Below are 22,752 nucleotides of genomic sequence, written 5' to 3'. Positions count from 1 at the left end.
CCTCCCACCTATCCATTCCTCTCACCTCAGGCCCCACTCCCACCTCCTAGCCTCATCCCACCCCCTTGACCTGTCTGTCCTCCCTAGAGTGACGTATCCCCATCCCTAGCTCCCCATGTACATGCATCTTTACTGGTTCTAGCCCCACCTCTTTGTCTGTCGCATCTCCAACTATATTCTCCTCTCACCACCTTCAGTCTGCCTCCCTGCCCCTCACTATTTATTTGAGAATCCCCTTCCCCTCCCCTATCTCTGAAGAAGGGTCTAGGCCCAAAACGTAAGCTTTCCTGTTCCTCTGATGCTGCTTTGCCTGCTGTGTTGGGCCAGCTTTACACATTGTTATCTCTAGCATGGATAGAGGACTGGGTGTCTGATAGAAGGCGGGAGTGAGTGTTGGGACCACAACTAATCACGTTATACATTAACAATCTGGATGAAGGAACTGAGGGAATTGTTGTTAAGTTTACAGATGAAAGAAAGATGGGTGGAGGGACAGGTGTTGAGGAAGCCAGGGTGGGGGGTGTCAGATGGAATACGGTGGGGGAAGTTGTGAGGTTCTGCACTTTGGTAGGAAGAAAAGAGGCATAGACTGTTTCTAAATGGAGAAAAGTTTTGTAAATCTGAAGTGCAAAGGAATTTGGGAATTCTAGTTCAGGATTCTCTTCAGGTTAACATGCAGTTTCAATTCGTAGTTAGGAAGGCAAGTAATTAGCTATCATTTCCAGACGGCTAGAGTACAAGAGCAGGGATGAACTTGAGACTGTATAAGGCTCTGGTCAGAGAATGTTTGGAATATGTGAGCAGTACACCCCTGAATCTGAGGAAGAATGTACTGGTCTTCGAGGGGGGACCAGAGGATATTTACGAAAATGTTCCAGGACATCAAGGGTTTATTCTAAGAGGAGTGATTGAGGACTCTGGGTCTGTACTCAATGGAGTTTAGAAGGATGGGTTGTCGGGGCGGGGGCGATGGCAAATTTCAGAATTCTGCAAACCCAGAGAGTGGAACTGGAGAAGATATTTTCACTAGTTTGAGACACTACGACCTGACAGCACAGCTTCAGAGTAAAGGAGCAGCTCTTTAGAACCAAGATAAGGAGGAATTTCTTCAGCTAGAAGGTGGTGATTTTTCTTTACAGAAGGCTAAGTTAGAGTGTGTTCAAGCCCGAGCTAGGTAGAGGTTCTTTTGAGTGGATCAAGGCAGGTGAAGGGGTTGAGAAACATTTTGGTTTCATCACACAGTCCAAAGATGTGCAGCTTAGGTGGATTGGCCATGTTCAATTGTCCATTATGTTCAGGGATGTATAGATTAGATGGGTTATAGCGGGATGGGTCTGGGTGCGATGCTGTGTGGGTCGGTGTGGACTTGTTGGGCTGAAGGACCTGTTGCCACACTGTAGGGATTCTGTGATTTCTGCCAAGATTTACTTGTTGCAAAGACTTGATTGGCCTTGTCCTGCTCCATTATCTAATGGTCCTGTGGCCTAAGTCAGGAAAAGATGATTTGGAAATAAGAGGATATCAGTATGAATAATGGATGTCAGCATTGTCATTTACCTCAGAATGCAGAAGGTTAATGAAGGTGCTGTAATGCTGAAAACACAGCTTTGAAAGGCTTTAGAATAGTAATAATGAAAGATTGCTTCCATTGGCTGGTGAGTTGTGAACAAATAGAGGACAGGTTTTAGATGGTCCCTGGAGAAATGAAGGAAAAGTTAGAAGCTTTTGCTGTGACAGGGTAATTAGAACAAAAGTTTTTCCATAAGTGGTTGCCAAGTAGAAACTGACTGCATTTTCGAATGGAATTGGGTATCTCATTAAAGAAGAAATTAGGAAAATGCAGGAAAAATAACAATGAAAAGACCAAGCCAAAAGGAACAGAATTAATGCTTTAACTGGGCAATCTTTCACGAGAACTCGATAAAAACCTGACCTGATTTTTGTTTAAAGGAGCAGGAAAGCTGACGTTTCGGGCCCAGTCCCCCCTTCAGGAAAAGGGCTTTCTGAAGAAGGGACTAGGCCTGAAACGTCAGCCTTCCTGCTCCTCTGCTGCTTGGCCTGCTGTATTCATCCAGCTCCACACCTTGTTTTCTCAGATTTTCCAGCATCAGCAGTTCCTACTATCTGATTTTTATTTAGTCAGATTTTGAAGATCTGTACTATTGTTTGTTTGGTAATTGAAGGAGATAGGTTCTCCTCAAATGTTACAGCGGCACAGACGTATGGCCCAAATAGCAGCTTCCTCTGGAACATGGCAGTAGTTAGGGTCTCTTGCCTTTGGGAATGGGCCTGGTGGTGTTGAAGAGATGTTTACTGTGCGTTCTGGAGTAATGCTGCAAATCTTGTTCCACCAGAATTGTTTATGTGGTTAAATTAGGATGTAAGTTCATTTGTGTGTCATGGTTACAAAATATCAAGTGCTTGCAGTTATGGTGACATAATCCTTGATTCCTTTTCTGTGGTCTTAAATTCAAAGCTGATTTACTTTGGGAGTAAAAGCATCTGTTTGTTCTTCAGCTTGTCCGCTTAGATTGCCTTTGTGGCTATTGGAACGTGAACAGCTTACTGTTTTGCGGTAACACGAGGGAGCAAATCTTGGTACGTATTTGTGACACTGATTTGGTAGAAACAAATGTTTATTATAATTACACTTGTGAATTGTCATGGGAACAGTCCTATATGAGATTTTGTGTTTTCCTTCATTTCCTTTCTTTGACCCGCAAAACATGTTGCTGCCATTCCTCAGAGATGAAAGCCAGGGAAATGTTTGTTGAAAAATCATCTGAGTTGCCTTCAGAGATGGCCATTCTTCAACTTCTGTTAGCTCAGCTGTTCTTTTCATGTTACTGCCAGTGATTGGGGTTATAGTGACCAGAAATGTATCCCGTGTTCCAGATCTGATTGCCTGTCTGTGCAAAGCGCAAGTACAATGTCACACCTGGAATTTATGCTGCATGTTTCCCTGATGCTTCCTCAGTTAGTTTGCTTTCCTTGTTGTAGTTGCACACTGCACTATTTGCTTCAGTAAACAGTGATACCCTTCAATCTCCCGTTCTGTTGCCCTGCACCACCATTGTAAAACCAATCTTTCTCTTTTTTTTGTCTTTCTCTTGCTACGTTGTTTTATGAGGTAATCTACATGAGCTGTGCATTGATACTTTAACCCACCTTGTCATAGAGTCATTTAGTCAACAGCACGGATACAGATCCTTTGTCCCTGCTCGTCCATGCTGACCTAGTTTCCTCAACTGAACTAGAACCATTTGCCAGTGTTTGGCCAATATCCCTGTATCCATGTACCTGTCCCAATGTCTCAGATGTTAATTGTTACTTAGTCACTCCTGCCATTTCCTCTGGCCGCTCGTTCCATATACACACACACACACCGCCCTTGTGAGGGAAAAGTTGCCATACAGATCCCTTTTTAAATCTTTCTCCCCTCACCTTAAACCTATGCCTTCTAGTTTCAGACTCCCCTACCCTGGGGCAATGACCTTGGATACTCACTTTATCAACATGATAGCTACTTTATCCTCATGATTGTATGAACCTCAATAAGGTCGCTCCTCAGCCTCCTATGCTCCGGGGGGAGAACATTCCAGCCTACCCAGCCTTTGCATATATAACAAACCATCCAGTCTCCGTAACGTCCTTGTAAATCATTTTTGCACTGTTTCCAGTTTAATGACACCTTTCCTGTCACAGGCTGACCAGAACCGTACACAGTACACCAAATGTGGTCTTACCAAGTTTTGTAATGTGACGTCCTAACTGCTGTACTCATTACTCTGACTGAAGGCATGTGTGCCAAATGACACTTTCACCACCCCATCTACCTGTGTCACCCAAGTACTTGGATCTCTCTGTTTGACAACACACCCCAAGGCCCTGCCAATAATTGCTTAAGTCCTAGCCTAGTTTGTGTTTCCAAAATGCAACACCGCACACTTATCTAAATTGAGTTCCATTTGCTATTCCTAGGCCCACTGGCCCAGTTGATCAAGATCCCTTTGCACACTTAACCACTTTCACTGTCCACTGTCCAAACAATTTTGGTGTCCTCTGCTAGCTTAATAACCACGCCTCCTATATTCTCATCCTCGTCATTTACGTAAATCTTATTACAATTCCATTGTATTTGGTTTGCCTGGTGTACATCACTGGAGTGATCTCCTGGATTTCATGGTTTTTAAATTTAGGTGTATTTTTGTCGAGCTCCAAATCATTGTATGTAGTTTGTAAATGGCACGTGTGCCTGTGATTAGCCTAGATTGATAATTGACTCATTTTCAAGGGATGGGAGAGAATATAACTCCTTTTCTTTGGTTGTAGGAAGGGCATTTGGTGCATTTTTTTTTCTTGTTGACAAAGACTTCATTTATTGGTACAGGCTTCCTTAATTGCCTTTGAACTGAGTGGCTTTTGAGAGCTGTGTGGAATCAACCACGTGTGGGTCTGTATCACATGTAGGCCTGACCTGGTAAGATTTCCTTCTCTAAAGGACATCAGTGAACCAGATGGGTTTTTATAGCAATCTTAATATTATTAGCTGACCATGAAACTACCTAGCAATTCTAGATTTTAGTATTTGCTTTTAAATTACACCAGCTGTTGTGGTGAGATTTGAACAAGTCCCCACACCTGAGCCCCTCGATTACTAGTCCAGTGATTCACCATTGTGCCACCATCTTCCCTCTATTTAAAAGAAGCAGATGAATATTGTCCAGCTGAAATGGATAACTTGCCTATAGTAAAAGGACTTCCCTCGGACTTCGTCTTTTAGGTCATAGGTTATTGCATATATGGGGCTTGAGAGAATCTCAATACAGTGCATTGAAGTAGTATTGGTAAATTTGTAAAAATGCTCCATTTTTCTTGAAGCATTTTGCCACACTTAGCAACGTTTTATGACTGTGTGACTCCTTGTATCTCACTCCTTGAGCAAACATCCATTTCACAAATATTCAGGAAAATGTATTGATCATGTTGTGCAATGTTGTTTTAAGTAATTTTTGTTCAGTAACTGTTTCATTTTTGTCATCTTGAATTTGTCTGATAGTTGCAGCTAAAAGAAGGAATAGCTTCAAGTGCTGATGAACCCAAAAATCATGACTACAGTAAGTGTTATGATTGTAATAGTTACTGTTCCCTGTTCTAACTTTAGTATTTGTAGCAGTGTTTTCAAACACACAAAAATTTGTGACTGTTGAGACAGTGGCTTTTCTCTTTTTGCAAAGCTTCTTGTTCAATTTGTTTTGTATGCAATGGAAATGTGTAGTTCCAGCCAATTGATTGTTCACAATTCATTCTTTGGGTGTAGATGTTTCTGAAAATGTCAGCACATATTTGCCCATTCAGAATTCCTCTGAGAAGGTAATGGTGACCTTAGTTACCTTCTTGAAAATTGGGTTTATGTGCTGAAGGAGAAGCACACGGTCAAGTCTTCTTACAATATTGTCTAACGTTTCAAAGAATATCTAAATTTCAACTTATTCAACTTTATTTTCCAAAGAAAACCCACTCTGTTTCATTAAGCAGTGGAGTGGACCTTCCTCCTTTTCGGATTGCTTCCAATGCAAGTATGTCCCTTCTTAGGTCAGGGAACCGGAACCATAACCATATCTAGTACTTAAGGCTCAATCTTGCTTGTGCCATGTACAGTTGTGTTTTGACTTCCTTAGCGTGCTAATCTACCTTTCTTGCAAAAGGAACTAATTTAGCTTTGCCCTTCTAACTTCTGGTGTTTCATACTTAAGGACACTTAAGTACCTGTATATCACAGCAACCTACCACCTCTTCATTTAAATCAGTGTGTTTCTATTTCATCTGCCAAAATGGATAATTACCCATTTGCCCAGCACTGTACTCCGTCCCACAAATTTTTGTTCAGTCACTTGCACTGTCTATATGCCTTTGCAGACTCTCTGTATCCTCTGAACTTGCTTTTTTACATATCATTTTATTGCCAGCAAAAACAGTGGAAGGATTTAGGGAGGATAAAGGGCACGAGGATGGTGTTCAGGTGGAGGAAGAGTACTGAAGACATGTGAAAGAGTTCATGAAGCAGGGATAGAATTCAGGCCAGAGGAGTGGTCGCAGAAATAAAGATGAAGACATAAGTGCCCATTATCATGCTGAAATTCATTGAGGCGTCCAGGAGGAAATGAAGCTAATGCCTTCGCTACAGGCGGATTGTTCATGTTTAGAGAGGGAAAATGCAGCAGGTATCATGAATAATGGTAAAGTTTGAGGACGACTGAAGAGATGGGAATAGAGAAAAGTAGAGGAGATGAATAGTCTGAAGGGTGTTGACATCTAAGAATTATTCAAGTTTGTGGTTCAGCAGACCTGAAAAGAAGAAAAATCATTGCTAAACCATAGGACGAGACCAAGAATGAAACTGGACTGAAGACCAGGACAGTTTTGAGCTGGGTGAGAGGGGTAGAGGGCCCAAGGTGTAGGTGGATGGATGTGATGGATGCAGCAGTTTGAGGAGTGTGGTTGTTGATTTGTTCATCGAGCTGGTTGGTTGGTTTGCAGACAATTTGTCACATACTAGTTAACATTATCAGTGCACCTCTGAAGCATTGTTGGTTAGCCCTGCTTGTTGTTTTTGTGGTCGGTTTGATGTGGTTGGTTTCATTTCTGGGTCTGCTTCGTAGTGGTTGGTGCATGAGATCTATTTCCACAGGTTTATTAATGGAGTCCCAGGTTGGATATCAGGCCTCCAGGAATTCCCATGTGTGTCTTTGTCTCGCTTGTCCTAGGATGGTTACATTTGTCCTCGTCGGTGGCTGCCTTTGTCAAAATGTAATGAAACAAGTGATAGTTGGTAGTGCTTCTTGGTGGTTAGTTTGTGCTGATGTAGCCTGATAGCTAATTTTCTCCTGGTCGGCCCAATGTAGTGCTTGTGGCAGTCCTTGCATTGGATTTAACATGTAACGTTGGTCCTGTTACTTGTGGGTGTGGGATCCTTTTGGTCTTGTCAGTAGTTGTCGTGGTGTAGGTGTGGGTTTGTGTGCTCCCGCGATTCCTAGTGGTCTAAGTACTCCAGTGGTCATCTCTGTGCTTGATATGTGGCAGAGTGACTAGTGTATTTCAGCATGCCGTGTCTTGCTGTTGTTGCCTATTGAATAAGCGCTGATGGACTACACTTTTTGGGTAGCAGTTGTTTTTAAAGATGCTGTGGAAGTTTTCTTCTTTGCGCAGTTCTGGAGTGCTGCACTGTGTTGTGGCTGTTTTGAACAGTGTCCTGTGCAGCTCTATTTATGGGTGTTGGGGTGGTTGCTCTTGTAGTTCATTATTTGGTCCGTGTGGCTGACCTTCCTGTGTACGCTGGTCTGGAGCTCGCCATCGGACCTTTGTTCAACCATTACATCAGGAATGGGAGTTGGTTGGCGTTCTCCTCTTCCCTGGTGAATTTTACCCTGGTGAGGATGTTGTTGAGGAGTCTGTGGGTTTCCTCCAGTTTTGTGCACATGGTAATGACAGATGTGTTGTCCACGTAGCTCACCCATAGTTTTGGCAGGATAGGTTCAAGGGTTATCCATTCTAGTCTTTGCATTATTGCATCAGCTATAAGACCTGATAAATGTGATCCCGTGGGTGTTGTATTGATTTGTGTGTATACATGACCGTCGAAGACAACGTGGGTCGTGAGACGTAAATTTAGTAGGTCTTGGGTGCTGTCCTTGTTGATGGCATTGGTGTTGGAGGAATGTATTTTGAGGAATGCTGAATATCTTGGCATTACAAAATTGTGTGTGGGTCTAAAACATGATGGGGTTAAATTTCAGTTAATTCCATTTGGAATAAGAGGATGGAAGCTGAAGAGTATGTGTTTTGGAAGATAGTGTTTTGTTCGAATAATCCTTGTTGTAGGAGTCTGTGTGCACTGTTGAATTTGAAGCTTATAGATAAATAATGATGATCTGATTTGGGGTATATAGGGCATTGTTTCAAACTTTGCAGATTACATAGTTTCTGAAATTCCAAAGTTCTATGAAGAAGGTAGATTTCAGATGGAGAGACGCATTGCTAAAATGGGATGCACCAGGCAGGAATGAATACCCTTCCAAGTCGGGATGGCGTAGGGCAGAGAGGAGAGCTTGCAGATGCTGGTGTAGCCGTGGAGCTGCTGCTTCTGCCCTCTAGGTGCTAGAGGTCATAGGTTTGAAAGGTGCTTCCAAAAGAACCTCTGTGTTTCTTTAAAAGGAATACAGTTGACTGGGGAGAGGCAGTATTAACTAAATGGATCAGCACTGCATTGGAGTGAAGAGATCTGGATTGTATGTGCTGGGTAAATTCTACATAAAGGACCTGTGGGGGTTCAACAAATGTCAGTATAGAGTACAAAGGCAAGGAATTATACTTAACTTGTATGAATCACTACTTGCGTCCTAACTGAAATATTCTGTCCAATTCTGGGCACCGCACTTAAGGGTAAATGTCAAGTCGGTGTGCAGAGCAGATTTATTGAAATGGTCCCAAGGATGAGAGGTATTAATGTGGAGAGACTTGAGAAGCTGTGATTGTTTTCCTTAAAGCAGATCATCTCATAGAGTTGTTGTGATTTTTCCCTGTATCTGGAAGAGTAGTCTATTCGGGCACTCTGTTCACTTGTGAAATTTTTATTATTCTTGTTTGCAATACCCTTTGAAGTGGTATTTGCAAACACAGTGCAGAACTCTAGCAAAACCAGTATAAACAAATGCTTAAATTGGCCTTTATACTTGGTCGTCATTTTTGGCCTCAATTGCAATTTGAAGAAGAGAACCAGAAAAAAACATTTACATTAGACTGTCTGAATGTGCATTTGCATTTCTTCATTTTATTTCACATGACCAGTACGGTGGTAATACACTGTAGGAGAAAGAGACTTTATTCTCCACTTAAATCTGCCAAAGTCAGATTTCTAAAATTGACAGCCGAAACATTGAATGAAGAAATTGGTTTTGAGTCAAAGTTAGTTCGTACTACTTAGATACATTGTTTTGAGCTTAAGCCATTGTAATAATGCTGAGTGTGTTTTGTGTTCAAGTTTTTAAGCCTATATTGGCGTCTGCAAAACTTTGCATCAATCCTTCAGCTGAAACTGAATTGAATTCGCCCAAAATAAATCTGGACATGGAAGTACAGAGCATTGATATAGAAATGACAAAACCTCAGGTGAGATTATATTCAATAGCTTCGCTGTTGTTTCACGTTTCCAGCACCAAAATAGATATGCAAAGTTGAAAAGCAAGATGGCAGATGCTGAAAATTTGATAAATAAATTGAGCTTTGATGTACAGAAATGTTATTTTCCTAAGAGCTGTCATTGTGTCGTTTTATGTGCAACCAGGCATGAAGGACTGTGATAGCAATGCTGTAATGTAATCATACAGCACTGCTTTAATCATGTAGTTTGCAAAAATGATGTAATAGATGATTTAATGTACTATGTAAATATATGATACTGCTGTGACTCCTGTAAAATAAATGCATCTGTTACCATGGTGATGATATTAGAAAAGATGTCAGGTCTAAATATGCTTGCCTCTGTTCTGATACCTTTTCTCCCCACCACTGCTGTTGTTCCATAAGCTCACAAAAAGCCTTCCAGAGTTGTCGTCAGAAATAATTTCCTGGGAATTTGACCGAGCTCCAGAAGTGTTCACACTTTTTGTTTTGCCGAGTGCGTTGAATTGGCTTTGCAGCTTCTCTGATTGTTCTCTTCCTAGTTCTATCTTGACAGACAGTCAGCAGTCCATCATTGTTTCCCCTGAAATTCCATTCCTAAAGTTAACTCCTGGAGAAAATAAAAACATTCAATCTCATTGTCACTCTTGCTCGCATATCTTTATGTACTACTTAACAAACAGTTTACATTAAAAGGTGCTATATAAATACAATGAAACATCTGAGCATTTCATAAAGTTTCTGTGAAACAAAATATGACACGAACTGACAATTAGGGTAGATAGTTGAAGGGTTGGTGTGTAAGGAATGTCATGAAAGAGGAAAGATTGGTAGCGGGGATCAGGAATGATGTTGCCGATCTGAAGCTCTGGCAGTTGAAAATAGAACCATCAGCGATGGAGCAATTAAAATTAAGTTGCTTGATGCACAGTTAGACGCATGCATCATGAAGGAGCTGGTGGTGACTGTTAGAGATGGGCAAGGTTGAGGCCGCAGAGAGATTTGAAATTTGGGATGAAAATGTGAAAATCACAGTGTTGCTTGGAAAGAACAAAGTTTTAGCGCGGTGTTCACTGAGGTAATAAGTATGCGCAAGTTGGTGCGAGTAAGGCCACAGTTGAGCATGACCCGACTTTTGCACAAAATAGAGTGAGAGGCCGTCCATGAGTGATTGGAATTGATAAGTCTAGTGGTAGGTAAGCCATGGCATTAAGATGCAACCTCTTGTTTAATACTGCTCCAATATCCTCAAAATGGTAATTGATCTGTATTTAATAGACTTAAAAATCTGAATCACATCTTGCTCTGCGTGCGTGTTACTTTTGATTTGGAGGATGAAGTAAAGCACTAATGTTTGATTTCCTGCATTGTCATTACTGCAAGTTATTGTTTAAAATATTTCTTCAGTTTTAATTCTTCCACACCATGCTGACTACGAAGGTAATTGGCAGAAGTTCTACTGTTCTTCTGCTTAGTCTGGCTTTTAGGATTTCTGTGAGAATGAACTAAAGACCCAGTCGAGATTCATTAGTTTGGCTCCACCTTGAGGAATGTGGCCAATACTAGCCTCCACACTTTAAGAAACGTGCTAAGATCTTGATTGTGAATTTTCATAAGTAATTTGGTCATGTTCTATTCTCTGCTATTCAACTCCAGAATTTTCTAGGCATTTTTAATATGATTTTTTTAATAGGGCATTCTGAATGTCAAATTGTGCCTTTACTAAAAGATTATGATATAAATTTGCGTCACTGATCAACTGTGTGTGATAAAATTAGAAGTAGCTGTGTGTGAGCTTATAATTGTTTGTGTTCAGTATCTCAGTATTATAGATCTGTTGGAATCTGTGGACTATATGGTCAGAAACGTTCCTTACAGAAAATATAAGCCCAATGTACCACTTCACAAAAATGCCAGTAAATGGTAAGTTGCCTGAATATTTTGGGAGAAGAGTGCATATTTTAATTTGACATCGTCTTTCTCCTTTTCTACTTCTCAGCCCTTGCTCTTAATCTATATTATATATCCAGCCCGGAGGCTGCAACACTACTGTTTCTGAGATTTGAGAACATGTTATAGGGAAGATCTCAAGTTTAATCTGCATGGTAGACTGAGCTCAGCCAGTGCTCATTCATTAGCCAGGCTTAGATGCCTGTTTTTACATGTATCACGTGCACATGTAATGTAATCTGCCCACTTACTTTTTACCCAAAAATGAAAGAGAGCTTTGTGTCTCTGTATTGCTTTCCTCAACCTTTAGATTTCTGTAGCACTTCACAGCTATTGGATTATAGTTGCTATTGCAGTGCAAAAATGTTTGTCGTCCACCTGAAGAATCAATACAATATGTGCCAAAATCTATTTTTAGTGATGTTGACAATTCTCCTGCTCTCCATTTAAATGGTGCCATAAGATCTTATACATTCCTTGGAAGGCTCGAGAACTTTGTTTTATGTAGCATCCAAAAGACACTACTTTGAGGGGTCCAGCACTCCTGTAGTACTGCCCTAAATTGCCACCTAGCCTGTATTATGTGCTGAAGGCTCTGTTGAGTGAGCCTTAAAACTTTGAATTTTCTGACTCCGGCAAGAATGGCACCCAAAACTCTTCGTAGGGCAACATGCTGTTGAAAGGATCATGTGTTGCTGGATTGCTTTTGGAAGGGTTTTTTTGATTATAAAAGGGTAACTCATACAGAATCATTTAGTTTTATCTTTAGATTGCATGTAATTAAGCTAATTTATGACAGATGAAATTAGACATTTAATTTTTGAGTTATTTCTGTTTCATTTAACTGGAAAACAGTACTCACCAACCTGAGAGGACTGATGTACAGGGGTTTTAACAGCTCATCTAAATGATTGTGCTACTGGAGGTGCAGCACTGTTAGCTGGTGTCTGTGCTAGTGTGTTAGGCACAGTGCGTGTAATAAGCAAGAAAAATATCCCCCCTCCTTGATCAGTGCAGTTAGAGAAATGCCATTTTGGTTAGAAAAAACATTTGTACAGGAATCCATTTTGGCATACTGCTGTCTTTTCCTTTGATTCTTAGTTTTCTTTGGCACTTTTACCAGGGTAATATAATTTTCTTGCCCACGATTTGCTAACTTTTCTTGCCCAAGGTGGAAATACGCAATTAAAGGAATTCTGCAAGTTCATGTCCGAAGAAAATACCGCATGTGGTCCTGGGAGAACATTAAAAGTCACAGACAAAATCTGAAGGCTTACAAAGTGGCTTATAAAAACAAACTGACACAGACTAAGCTTTCTGAAGAAGCATTGAAACAACTTCAGGTAAAGCTAATTTTTAAACAACTTGAACATTGTCAGGAGGACGATGGCTGATTTGGTCATGGATCAAAAATCCATTTTTAGGATGAGCAAGCCAGAAATCTCTAACTGTTAACACGTATGAAAGGGTTCCAAGAATTGCTAGGTAGAAATATTCAGTTATGCGCAGCAGTAAGGTAGAAGCTTATTGCAAGGTTTTCACTGGATTCACTGGCAGTTGGGATCATGACATCTAACAGTCCCTAGTGCCCTGTATGGAAGAGAAATGAAAAAATAAGGAAAGTAACCTTCACTTCCCTAGCCCACCAAATTCCTGGGATTCGTAAGAGATTATTTTCAAGATCAGTCGCGTTGAGAAACCAAATAGAGAACACAATTCTTATGTCTAGTATCATGCAATGGTAAAGGTCTGGTTGTTGATATTATTGTAAAAAAAAATCTTTCAGAAAGTGACCACATTCTGCTAGAATTTTATGTTTTGGTTTGAACATGTGGTTCAAACTAACACTCAGGTCTTGAATCTAAAGGAAACTGAAGGTAAAAGAAAAACCAAAAGATGGTAGCATGTGAAGAGAAATCTGTTAATGTTTTGGGTCTGGTGACCCTCAGAATGGTGCTGAGGAAGGGCCACCAGACCTGTAACATTAACTCTGATTTCTGTTCATAGATGCTGCCAGACCTGCTGAGCTTTGCCAGCAATTTCTGAAGGCAAAAGAGGCAGGTTGACTGTGGGAGGTTGGAAAACTACCATTAAAATGTATGAGGGTATGAGAAAATGGCTGTCAATTCAAAAATTATCAAATTGGGATTGCAATAATGATACGAAAGCCTGATGGGGAAAGTGATTACACTTTGGCAAACAAGAGGGGAAAAAATATTGTGGTAGATCACAGACTTGTCAAGTTGCTGTAGGACTTGCCGTAAAGTTGTAAACATAGAACATAGAACAGTACAGCACAGAACAGGCCCTTCAGCCCACAATGTTGTGCCGACCATTGATCCTCATGTATGCACCCTCAAATTTCTGTGACCATATACATGTCCAGCAGTCTCTTAAATGTCCCCAATGACCTTGCTTCCACAACTGCTGCTGGCAACGCCAACATGGCAACATGGTTGGGAGCATTTTAGAATTCAACATACAAAGGGTGAGAAACTAAAAGAAATGGACCATACGTTTTGGAAGTGTTTTTTCTTCTTTCATTCCGGGGCTGAGTGACGTTGCTGGCTCGACTAGCATTTATTGCCCATCCCTAATTGCCCGGAGGACAGCTGAGAGTCAACCCTATTACTGTGGATCTAGAGTCACATGTAGGCCTGATCAGATAAGGATGGCAGTTTCCTTCCCTAAAGGACGTTATTGAACCGGACCGATTTTTCTGACAATCAACAGTGGATTCACAGTCATTGTTAGATTCTTAATTCCAGGTATTTATTGAATTCAAATTCCACCATCTACCATGGTGGGATTTGAACCAGGTTCCTGAGAATATTATCTGGGTCTCTGGGTTAACAGTCCAGCGATAACACCACTAGGCCATTGCCTCTCCTTGTAAACCAGCAAGAAACATGAATGCCCTGAACTTGATGCTTGACTTCCCCAGGCTTTGAAAGGATTGACTGCAGGGGTAGTGGTATTGATGGCTGTCTTCTAAAATTGTATAGATTCTGGAATTGTTCCTCTAGATTGGAAGTTAATGTTGCCACTTTATAAGATAAAGAGAGTGAAAACTGAAAATGACAGTCCTATTAGCCTGATATCAGGGGCAGAGAAGGTGTTGGAAACTAATGTAAAGGATGTGATAACTGGACACAGTATATAATGGTAGGACTATTAGAGCTTTTGTACATGCTGGTAAATACGCAGAAAGCAGTGCATGTGGTATATTTGGATTTTCAGACTGCTTTTGATGAAGATCCATATAGGTTAGTAAATAGAATGTGAGCATCTTTCTCTTTGTTAAGCCCTTTGATAATCTTTAAGATTTCAATCACTCACCTGACAGAATTGAGAAAGAGTCATTTTGAAGGTTCAATTGTTATTGTTAGTTATAAACTTAAGTTCTGGCATTAACTATCAAATCTTGCTGGTATCTTCCTCAATGTTACTCTATACTTTTTATAATATTGAGACCAGAACATGTCATAGTTGTTGTAACTTAGGCATATGCAATACCTAATTTGTCTGTGCACAATCTCCAAGACAATATTAAGTAAAATGACAGCATATTCTGTTGGTTTGTGGTGGTGTTTGAGGGATGAATGAGGTACTGCATGAGGAGGACTCCCCAGTTCTTCAGAAGTTGCTTCACATTCAGCAAAAACTTGTCATTATATCTTAAAATGGTGTTTAGCTTGAATTTCTTATTGTGTATTTATCAAATTATCTTGTATTCTTCTCAGAACCTGGAAAAATCACTGGATATTTTCAACATCACATTAGCGAGACAGCAGGCGCATGTAGAGGTAACTGTGATTGTAAAGTTTTGAGTGATTATTCTAGACTTTAATGCCCTACTCACAATTTTTTCTTTTCTTCCCAGGTGATTAGATCAGGTCATAAGATGCTGGGGAAGAAGGGATCACAGAAGCAGAGTGGGGGCTGGTTCCGTGGATTCTGGGGCAGAAAAGAATCCAAGAAAAAGGGTGAAGAGGAAGATAAATCAGTCCCAGAAAGTTAGTGAAAAATCCATTAGAAACGTTTATAAAAGTGATATACTGTATACGCTAATAATTGACAAAATTACAGGACTGGCAGGAAATACTCAGGCACACTTCTACGATTTGTAGAGAGAAAAATAGGTCTTATCAGGCCCCTGATGAATAGTAGTCATCTCAGAACAATAACTCGCATTCTCCCTCATGAAATTCTGTATGGAGTGTTTGTTTTGTTGTCGCTGTGAGGTTATGCAAGCGCACCACTGAAACCGGCTGACAGGATCATTTTGCAGCCTTTCAAGCAGTCCATTATAGAACCAAGCACCTTGTCAGACTTGAACTGCTGCAGGTTAAAGAAATCCACTTCCATCGTTCTTTTTCACTTTTTACTTGTCAGTGCAGGTACATTTCAAAATTTGTCTTGTACGTGATCAGGGGCATTGTTAAGGATCAGCTGCTTTGTGTCAGGTACTGGATTAGGCTGTGGATCTGGAAAGACATGCTGATCTTATTTTTATTATTAAACCCTTCACTAAAGTAACTAACACCCATTTGCCACTTGTTTCAAATCCAAACTAGCATTAATTCAAAATTTTTATACAAAAATCTTTCATCTCATCAAACAAAAGGAATGTTGGAGTTTATTTGCAAAAGTAGCTACTCTATCAATGCTTAAGAATCTGACGACTTGATTGACACTGTATAACAGAATTACTTATCAATGTGTTTCTAACAGAATTTTAGCTTGGAGTTTCAGATGTTTTCAGTATTCTTCGTATGCCTCAGAATTTGCTGACATTTCTTTGTGGTTGGATTTAACCAGGTATTAATGACCTCATGACTGCTCAAGAAAAGACCAAATTGTACACTGCTATTGGATACAGTGAGAGCTTCCACAACTTGACCTTGCCCAAAGAGGTGCCTAATTTTCTGAATCATTGTAACAAAATAGTATGTTGGTAAATTCTGCATAACAGCTGATTAGCTATCCCACACTGTCAGAATAGAAACAATATTTGAAGGGATTCTTTGGTTGTGATGTCTGAGACCTCAATACCATTGACTGGTTCATGAAATTGTGACTTAATCTTAATTGATCAATGTAATAATGTTGTATCGATCCCAACTATTTGTAGCAAAATTCTTCAGAATTTTTTCATTCAATTTTTTTTAAACAAACTGTTGTTCACCACATACCTTCCTCCTTAAAATGTGGAATCATTCATGTCCTAAAGTCTTAAATGGGCAACCCTCTTTCTCTTCCCACCCCATTCCACTTTGTAAACCCTTTCTGACTAACCACTCCCCTTTCAATCTAATATTGGTTTTCTCAGTCCACTGATTAACTGCAAACTGATTTAGTTCAATTGTGGTCTCTCCCCTGAGACCTGCCACTGATTTCTCAGTATTTGACCTTTCAACACCAAGCACTCCTTCCCCGTTCTGCTTGACATCTGCCCCCTGTTTAGACTACCTAGTGCTCAGCTTAGCTTAACTTCCTTCCCATCTCCGTCAGTCATCCCTTGTATTTTGGAATTTTGGGGAATACTAATGTACTCTGTATATTCTCTCCTCTGATGTAACCTTTAGTTTCCAAGTTTCATTTCAGCAAATGTACTCAGCACTGCCTCTGAGACAGAGATGATTTAGTGCCCAATATTGCTGTAGGTACTTCAAGAGTGAGGTTAATTAGGGCTCTGTATATTTGAAGTATGGCTTTCTGCACTACTGTATTCTGTTCCTTGTGATAGAAAGACAAGCATTCCATCAGCCTTTTTGGTTATTCATTCTGATTACTCGTTATGTTTTAATTGTCAATGTACCTTATCGATTTATTACTGTAACATATACTGAGATACAGTAAGAAGTGTTGTTTTACGTGCTATGTGGGCAGATCATATTATATAGAGTGCAAAATACTGTTAAAGCCACAAAGAAGGTGCAGAGACAGATCAGAATTAACATTCGAGAACTCAGTTCAAAATTCTGAAAATAGTGAGGAAGAAGCTGCTCTTGAATCTGTTCATGTGCATATTGAAACTTTTATGTCTTCTGCCTGATGGAAGAGAGTATAACCAGAATGGGAGTGATCTTTGATTTAGGCCCTCAAGTCTCTTATGAACCCTGCAGCCTAAGGCTATCAATGTGGACTTCACAAGCTTCAAAATCTCCCTTTCGCCCACCGCATCCCAAAACCAGCCTTGCTGATCCCTGTTTGCCTAACCATTCTCCCCACCTCAAGCCCCAGCCCCATCTCCTACCCACCAATCTCATCTCATCCCACCCCCTTGACCTGTCTGTTCTCCCTGGACCGACCTATCCCCTCCCTAACTCCCCACGTACATTCACCTTCACTGGCTCCAACCCCACCTCTTTGACTTGTCTATCTCCTCTCCATCTATTTTCTCCTTCATCCGTCTTCTATCCTCCTCCCCCTCCCTCCCTATTTATTTCAGAATCCCCTTCCCCTCCCCCATTTCAGAAGAAGGGTCTTGACCTGAAACGTCAGCTTTCCTGCTCCTCTGCTGCTTGGCCTGCTGTGTTCATCCAGCTTCACACCGTGTTATCTCAGATTTTCCAACATCGGCAGTTGCTACTATATCTTGTGAACTTCTGTTTTCAGTTTTTCAGAATTTAGAAAGTTGGTTTTCCCTTCTTAATTCCAAAGTGGATGAGATTGCATTTGCAAACATTGAACTCCCTTTGCCAGAGTTTTCATTCATAGTCCGCTCACTGAAATCCTTCCGTAAACCATTGGTGTTCCACAGGGATCAGTGATGGGTCCACTTTTTTCTTTTTCATTGATAGAAATGATTTAGATGATAATGTAATGATTTGAATGTAAGAGACATGGTTAGTAAGTTTGCGGATCATGCCAAAATTGGTGGCATAGTAGGCAGTGAAGAAGGTGACCTAAGATTACAAATTGTCTGCAATCATTTGGGTCAGGTGGGCTGAGGACTGGCAGGTGGAGTTTAATTTGGTTAAATGTGAGATATTGCCTTTTGGTAAAATAAAGGCAGGATTGACACAGTTAATGTTAGGGCTTTGGGTAGAGTTGTTGTAATACAGAACGACCGAGGGTTAAGGTACGTAATTCTTTGACGTTTATGTCACAGGTAGACAGGGTATTAAGATGTTTGGCACACTAGCTTCATTGCTCAGACCTTTGAGTATAGGATTTGGGATGTTATGTTGATGTTGTACACAGGACATTCATGAGGCCTCTTGGGGAGTACTATGTGTCGTTCTAGTTGCTGTGTTCCAGGAAGGATGCTATTCAACTGGAATAGGCTCAAGAAAGATTTACCAGGATATTGCTGGGAATGGAGGGTTTGAATTATAAAAATAGGCTGGATAGGTTGCACCTCGTTTCCCTGGAATGTAGGACCTTAAGGGGTGACTTTATAGATGTTTATAAAATCATGAGGCCATTGATAAGGTGAAAAGCAAACATTATATTCCTAAGATGGGGGAGTTCAAAACTAGGGAACACGTTTTCAAGTGAGAGGAGAAAGATTTAAAAAGGACAAGTGACAACTTCTTTGCACATAGGTCCGTATGTGAAATGAGCTTCCAGAGGAAGTGGTGGATGCAGGTACAGTTAGAACAAATGATATTTATATAAGTACGAATCCATTTTGGTTCACTGAAAAACTTCAGTGTGCTTATTTATCCTGTTCTTCATGGAGAATCCACCAATTTAGTAACAGCAGATGTTATGCCAACTGGCCTATAGTTTTTTTCTTCTTTACTTTGCCTTTCTTAAGTAAGTAAATGATATGCGCAAATTGAGAGTTAAAAGAACAATTGTCAAATTGAGAGAACTTGGGCAAGTGAAAGTCAGGATAATTTTCTAACCTCCTTCCTTTAACCCCTGAGATGTTTCCTGGTAGTTGGTCACACTTCTGTGTCATTATTTATTTGCGTTAGTTTTGGTCAGTTTCTGAACCTGATAGAATCTTTGTTTCATTTGTATATCTGGCATGTTGACTTCAACATGTTTGCCACTTCTTTCTTCCTTTGACAAGAGTCAGTCTTCAAGAGAATGACTAATCTTGTTTCCAAAATGTAAGTGTTCAACTCTTCACTGTCCTCGTTACACATTCCAGTAGACAGGATCTGTGTTTTTTCATTTTTGTGTGCTTTTTGTTTATTGTTGTCTCAGGCACATCTGCGTTTAAACAAAAAGCCAGAACTTTGCCCTGTGAAATCCCAGTGTTGAAATATTTGCACTGTAAAGCTACAGGAAGAGGCAATAGGAACAAAATTTGAGTGGTGTCATCTTGTTGAAATTTGGTCTGTATCACGTTCCAACAATAGTATGCTTACTGTCATAGCATGGAGCTTCTTCACTTTGGTTCGTGATGAGTCAAAATAGTTTAGGTTGAAGTTGAAAAGATCTCATTACCTGTTATTATTGATATCTTGCAGTATGTTGCAAATGTGATTAGCTTCAAGTTGGTTGCTACCTCCATCACAATCCGAGAGGAACCCACTGTTCCAGAGATACTGAACGTGCAGATGATTGATCTGAGTACAAGTGTGTTTCAGCGACCAGGAGCCAAAGGTTTTAAGTAAGAGTTTTATTTCTCATTACTGTGTGAAGTAAATAAATTGTTGTGTGGTGCCATGATTTTTAAGTTATTAAACATGTATGCCATACAAGTTCCTCTTAAATGGAGATGCTTTCACTTTGCTTTGGGAGGAGGAACTTCTTGCTTCCTCTTAGGCAAATAACGCCCCATTTAGCAGAAAGTATAAAAGCTCTCCGGTGATCTTCAAGATGAATCATTTGCCACCACTTTTAATCTTCAAAGAGCTATAATAAGAAATGTTCATGTAATACTAGATTCTTTCTTTCTGCAGTATCCTTTTCTTGGCGCAGATTTGGAAGGTGCCTTGACTCAGCAGCATAGTTTTGAAACAGTTGCACATCCTTGGGTTTTATGTGTATTCTGTTCGTTTATTTTATGTAATGACTTGGAACTTTTCTACCACCTGGCGAGTGCCATTACAAATGGGCAAAAAGTTTTGATCCCAAGAGGGCAACTTGATTTAATGCCAGGTCAAGTTGATTTTTCCAGTGGAAATCCCTGGAGTTGTTGAGATCGTTGTAATAGTTACGCTTACCTTTTCAAAGGGTCGAAACCTGTAGCGCGCTCCCTGTGAAAGGGATACAAGTTGAGAACTATGTAAATGTCATTTTTCTTGTGGGCTGGTTTTCTCTTGCAATTAGTCAAAAATTGGCAGCATACTAGTTAGCTACTAACTTGATTGGTGCAGCTGGGCTTTGCTGTATTAATTCTGGATGCGGAGGTACTTGGCTAAGGCTGGGCTGTCGATTTGACTGCCGCTGGAGTACAGATAAATAATGCAGCTGCCGTTGCTTTTGGCAGAACTTTACTGAGCACACTTCAGCCAGCCAATTAAACCAAGCATGCTTGTGTCCCCTTTTGCAGGGTAGAGGCTAGACTGGAGCACTGGTATGTTACAGGTTTGAAGCAACAGAACACAGTTCCATCTCTCATGGCTTCTGTTGGAGGAACAGAATCGTCTTTGCTGAGCGTGTGTTTTGAGATTAATCCAGAGGAAAGCAAATCAGATCAGCTTCTGAGCATCCAGTCCCAACCCGTGGAGCTGATTTATGATGCTGTAAGTATTGATTCTAATGCAAGAGGAAGTTATTTTTCCCAATTGAAAGGAAGATGGATTCATGTAGCCCCTTTCACACGCAAAGCTTTTAAGTCTTGTTTTTGAAATGTACCATCAGAAGGTGTGACATTTAATTTATGGAGAACACAATTGTAGAGACGACAAAGACATAAATGACCAGTTAATGTTTTTTGATTTTGATTTCTAGGGCAGCACGGTGGCTCAGTGGGGTAGCACTGCTGTCTCTCAGCGTCAGGGACCCAGGTTTGATTCCAACCTCGGGTGACTGTGTGGAGTTTGCACCTTCTCCCAGGTGTCTATGTGGGTTTCCTCCCGCAGTCCAAGATGTACAGGTTAGGTGGTTGACGAGGCTAAATTGCCCATAGTTTTCAGGGATGTGTAGGTTAGTTGCATTAGCCATGACAAATGTACAGTTACAGGAATAGGGTGGAGGACGTGTCTGGGTGGGATGCGCTTCTGATGGTTGGTGTGGACTTGCTGGCTTGTTTCCATGCTGTGGGATTCTGTATTATTGAGGAAAAAACCCAGGGCTTAAGAAACTAGAAGAACTCACCTGTTCTAGTTTGGATAATTGGACAATGCAGGTAGGATTGAACATCTCATTTGAAAGCCTGCACTTTGCGTATGATATCACCTTGTCCAGTGCTGCACTGAAGTGTCAACCGAGAGTATGGGCTTGAAACCACAGCTTTCCTGACTTGTTTCAGTTGTGCGCTCACAGCCTAAGCTTAATGCGTTGAGCTTTAGAAGTAAAAATATTTCCTCTGATGATGCAGACTTCTGTTCTTTGTTCATTTGACATTCTGTTAAGATTTTTGTCTATTTCTCACTTTGATAATTGATGGTTTGGATCTGTTTCCATGTTCGGATCCTTCTAATCATTCCTTGCATGTTGCATTCAGCATTAAAACACAGCAGCATCGTCCGATGCTTATGCTATTATTAGCATTTCCCTTACTTGGTTTCACTCTTAACCACGTGATTGGCTGAATTTGTGAAAGGTACCATGTTTGATTAATCTAATTGAAACTTTGAGGGAGTCGCTAACATGACAAGTGAGGGAATCTGCTGATGTTATTTACATGGATTTCTAGGAAATACTTGATTAGGTTCTGCACAAACAATTATAACAGCATAACGGTTGTGGGTAAACTGTTAGAGAGAGAATTATAAGAGAGGGCTTATAATCATCCAGAAAGGAATAATTTGATTAGGGACAGTCAACATGGTTTTGTGAAGGATAGGCCATGCCTCAAAAACCTTAGCAAGTTCTTGGAGAAGGTGTCTAAACAGTTGGATGAGGGTAAAGCGGTTGATGTGAATATATATATGGATTTCAGTAAAGCATTTGATAAGGTTCCCCAGGGGAGGCTATTGCGGAAAATACGGAGGCATGGGATTGAGGGTGATTTGGTGTTTGGATCAGAAATTGGCTAGCTCTAAGAACACAGACGGTGGTGGTTGATCGGAGATGTCCATCCTGGAGCTCAGTACCACATGGATTTGTTTTGGGGCCACTGCTGTTTGTCATTTTTATAAATGACCTGGATGAGGGTGTAGAAGGATGGGTTAGTAAATTTGCAGATGACACTGGAGTTGTGGATAGTGTGGAAGGAAGTTGCAGGTTACAGAAGGACACAGATAAGCTGCAGAGCTGGGCTGAAGGGTTGCAAATGGAGTTTAATGCGGACAAGTGTAAGGTGATTCACTTTGGAAGGAGTAACAGGAATACAGAGTACTGGGCTAATGGTAAGATTCTTGATAGTGTGGATGAGCATAGAGATCTCGGTGTTTATGTGCATAGATCCCTGCAAGTTGCCACCCAGATTGAGAGGATTGTTAAGAAAGCGTACGGTGTGTTAGGTTTTATTGGTAGAGGGATTGAGTTTCGGAGCCATGAGGTCATGTTGCAGCTGTACAAAAGTCTGGTGCGGCCGCACTTGGAGTA

General features: G+C 40.6%; 1 protein-coding gene across 5 annotated transcripts in view; it reads left to right on the top strand.

The window, feature by feature from the left end:
- The window catches only part of vps13c (vacuolar protein sorting 13 homolog C), a 275,727-nt gene that overhangs the window by 63,388 nt on the left and 189,587 nt on the right, over positions 1 to 22,752 (top strand). For all 5 annotated transcript variants that reach the window (XM_048520896.1, XM_048520895.1, XM_048520894.1 and 2 more), the window contains 10 exons: positions 2,518 to 2,598; positions 5,060 to 5,117; positions 9,041 to 9,168; positions 10,997 to 11,103; positions 12,302 to 12,473; positions 14,874 to 14,936; positions 15,014 to 15,146; positions 15,952 to 16,046; positions 19,563 to 19,705; positions 20,591 to 20,783. In XM_048520896.1, the coding sequence (XP_048376853.1) occupies positions 2,518 to 2,598; positions 5,060 to 5,117; positions 9,041 to 9,168; positions 10,997 to 11,103; positions 12,302 to 12,473; positions 14,874 to 14,936; positions 15,014 to 15,146; positions 15,952 to 16,046; positions 19,563 to 19,705; positions 20,591 to 20,783 (1,173 nt within the window). The remainder of the gene's footprint in view (positions 1 to 2,517; positions 2,599 to 5,059; positions 5,118 to 9,040; positions 9,169 to 10,996; positions 11,104 to 12,301; positions 12,474 to 14,873; positions 14,937 to 15,013; positions 15,147 to 15,951; positions 16,047 to 19,562; positions 19,706 to 20,590; positions 20,784 to 22,752) is intronic.

The sequence above is a fragment of the Stegostoma tigrinum genome, chromosome 36 (genome assembly GCF_030684315.1).
Source record: "Stegostoma tigrinum isolate sSteTig4 chromosome 36, sSteTig4.hap1, whole genome shotgun sequence".
Lineage (NCBI taxonomy): Eukaryota > Metazoa > Chordata > Chondrichthyes > Orectolobiformes > Stegostomatidae > Stegostoma > Stegostoma tigrinum.
Note: the sequence above shows the minus strand (reverse complement) of the source record. Positions and strands in the feature narration are given on the sequence as shown.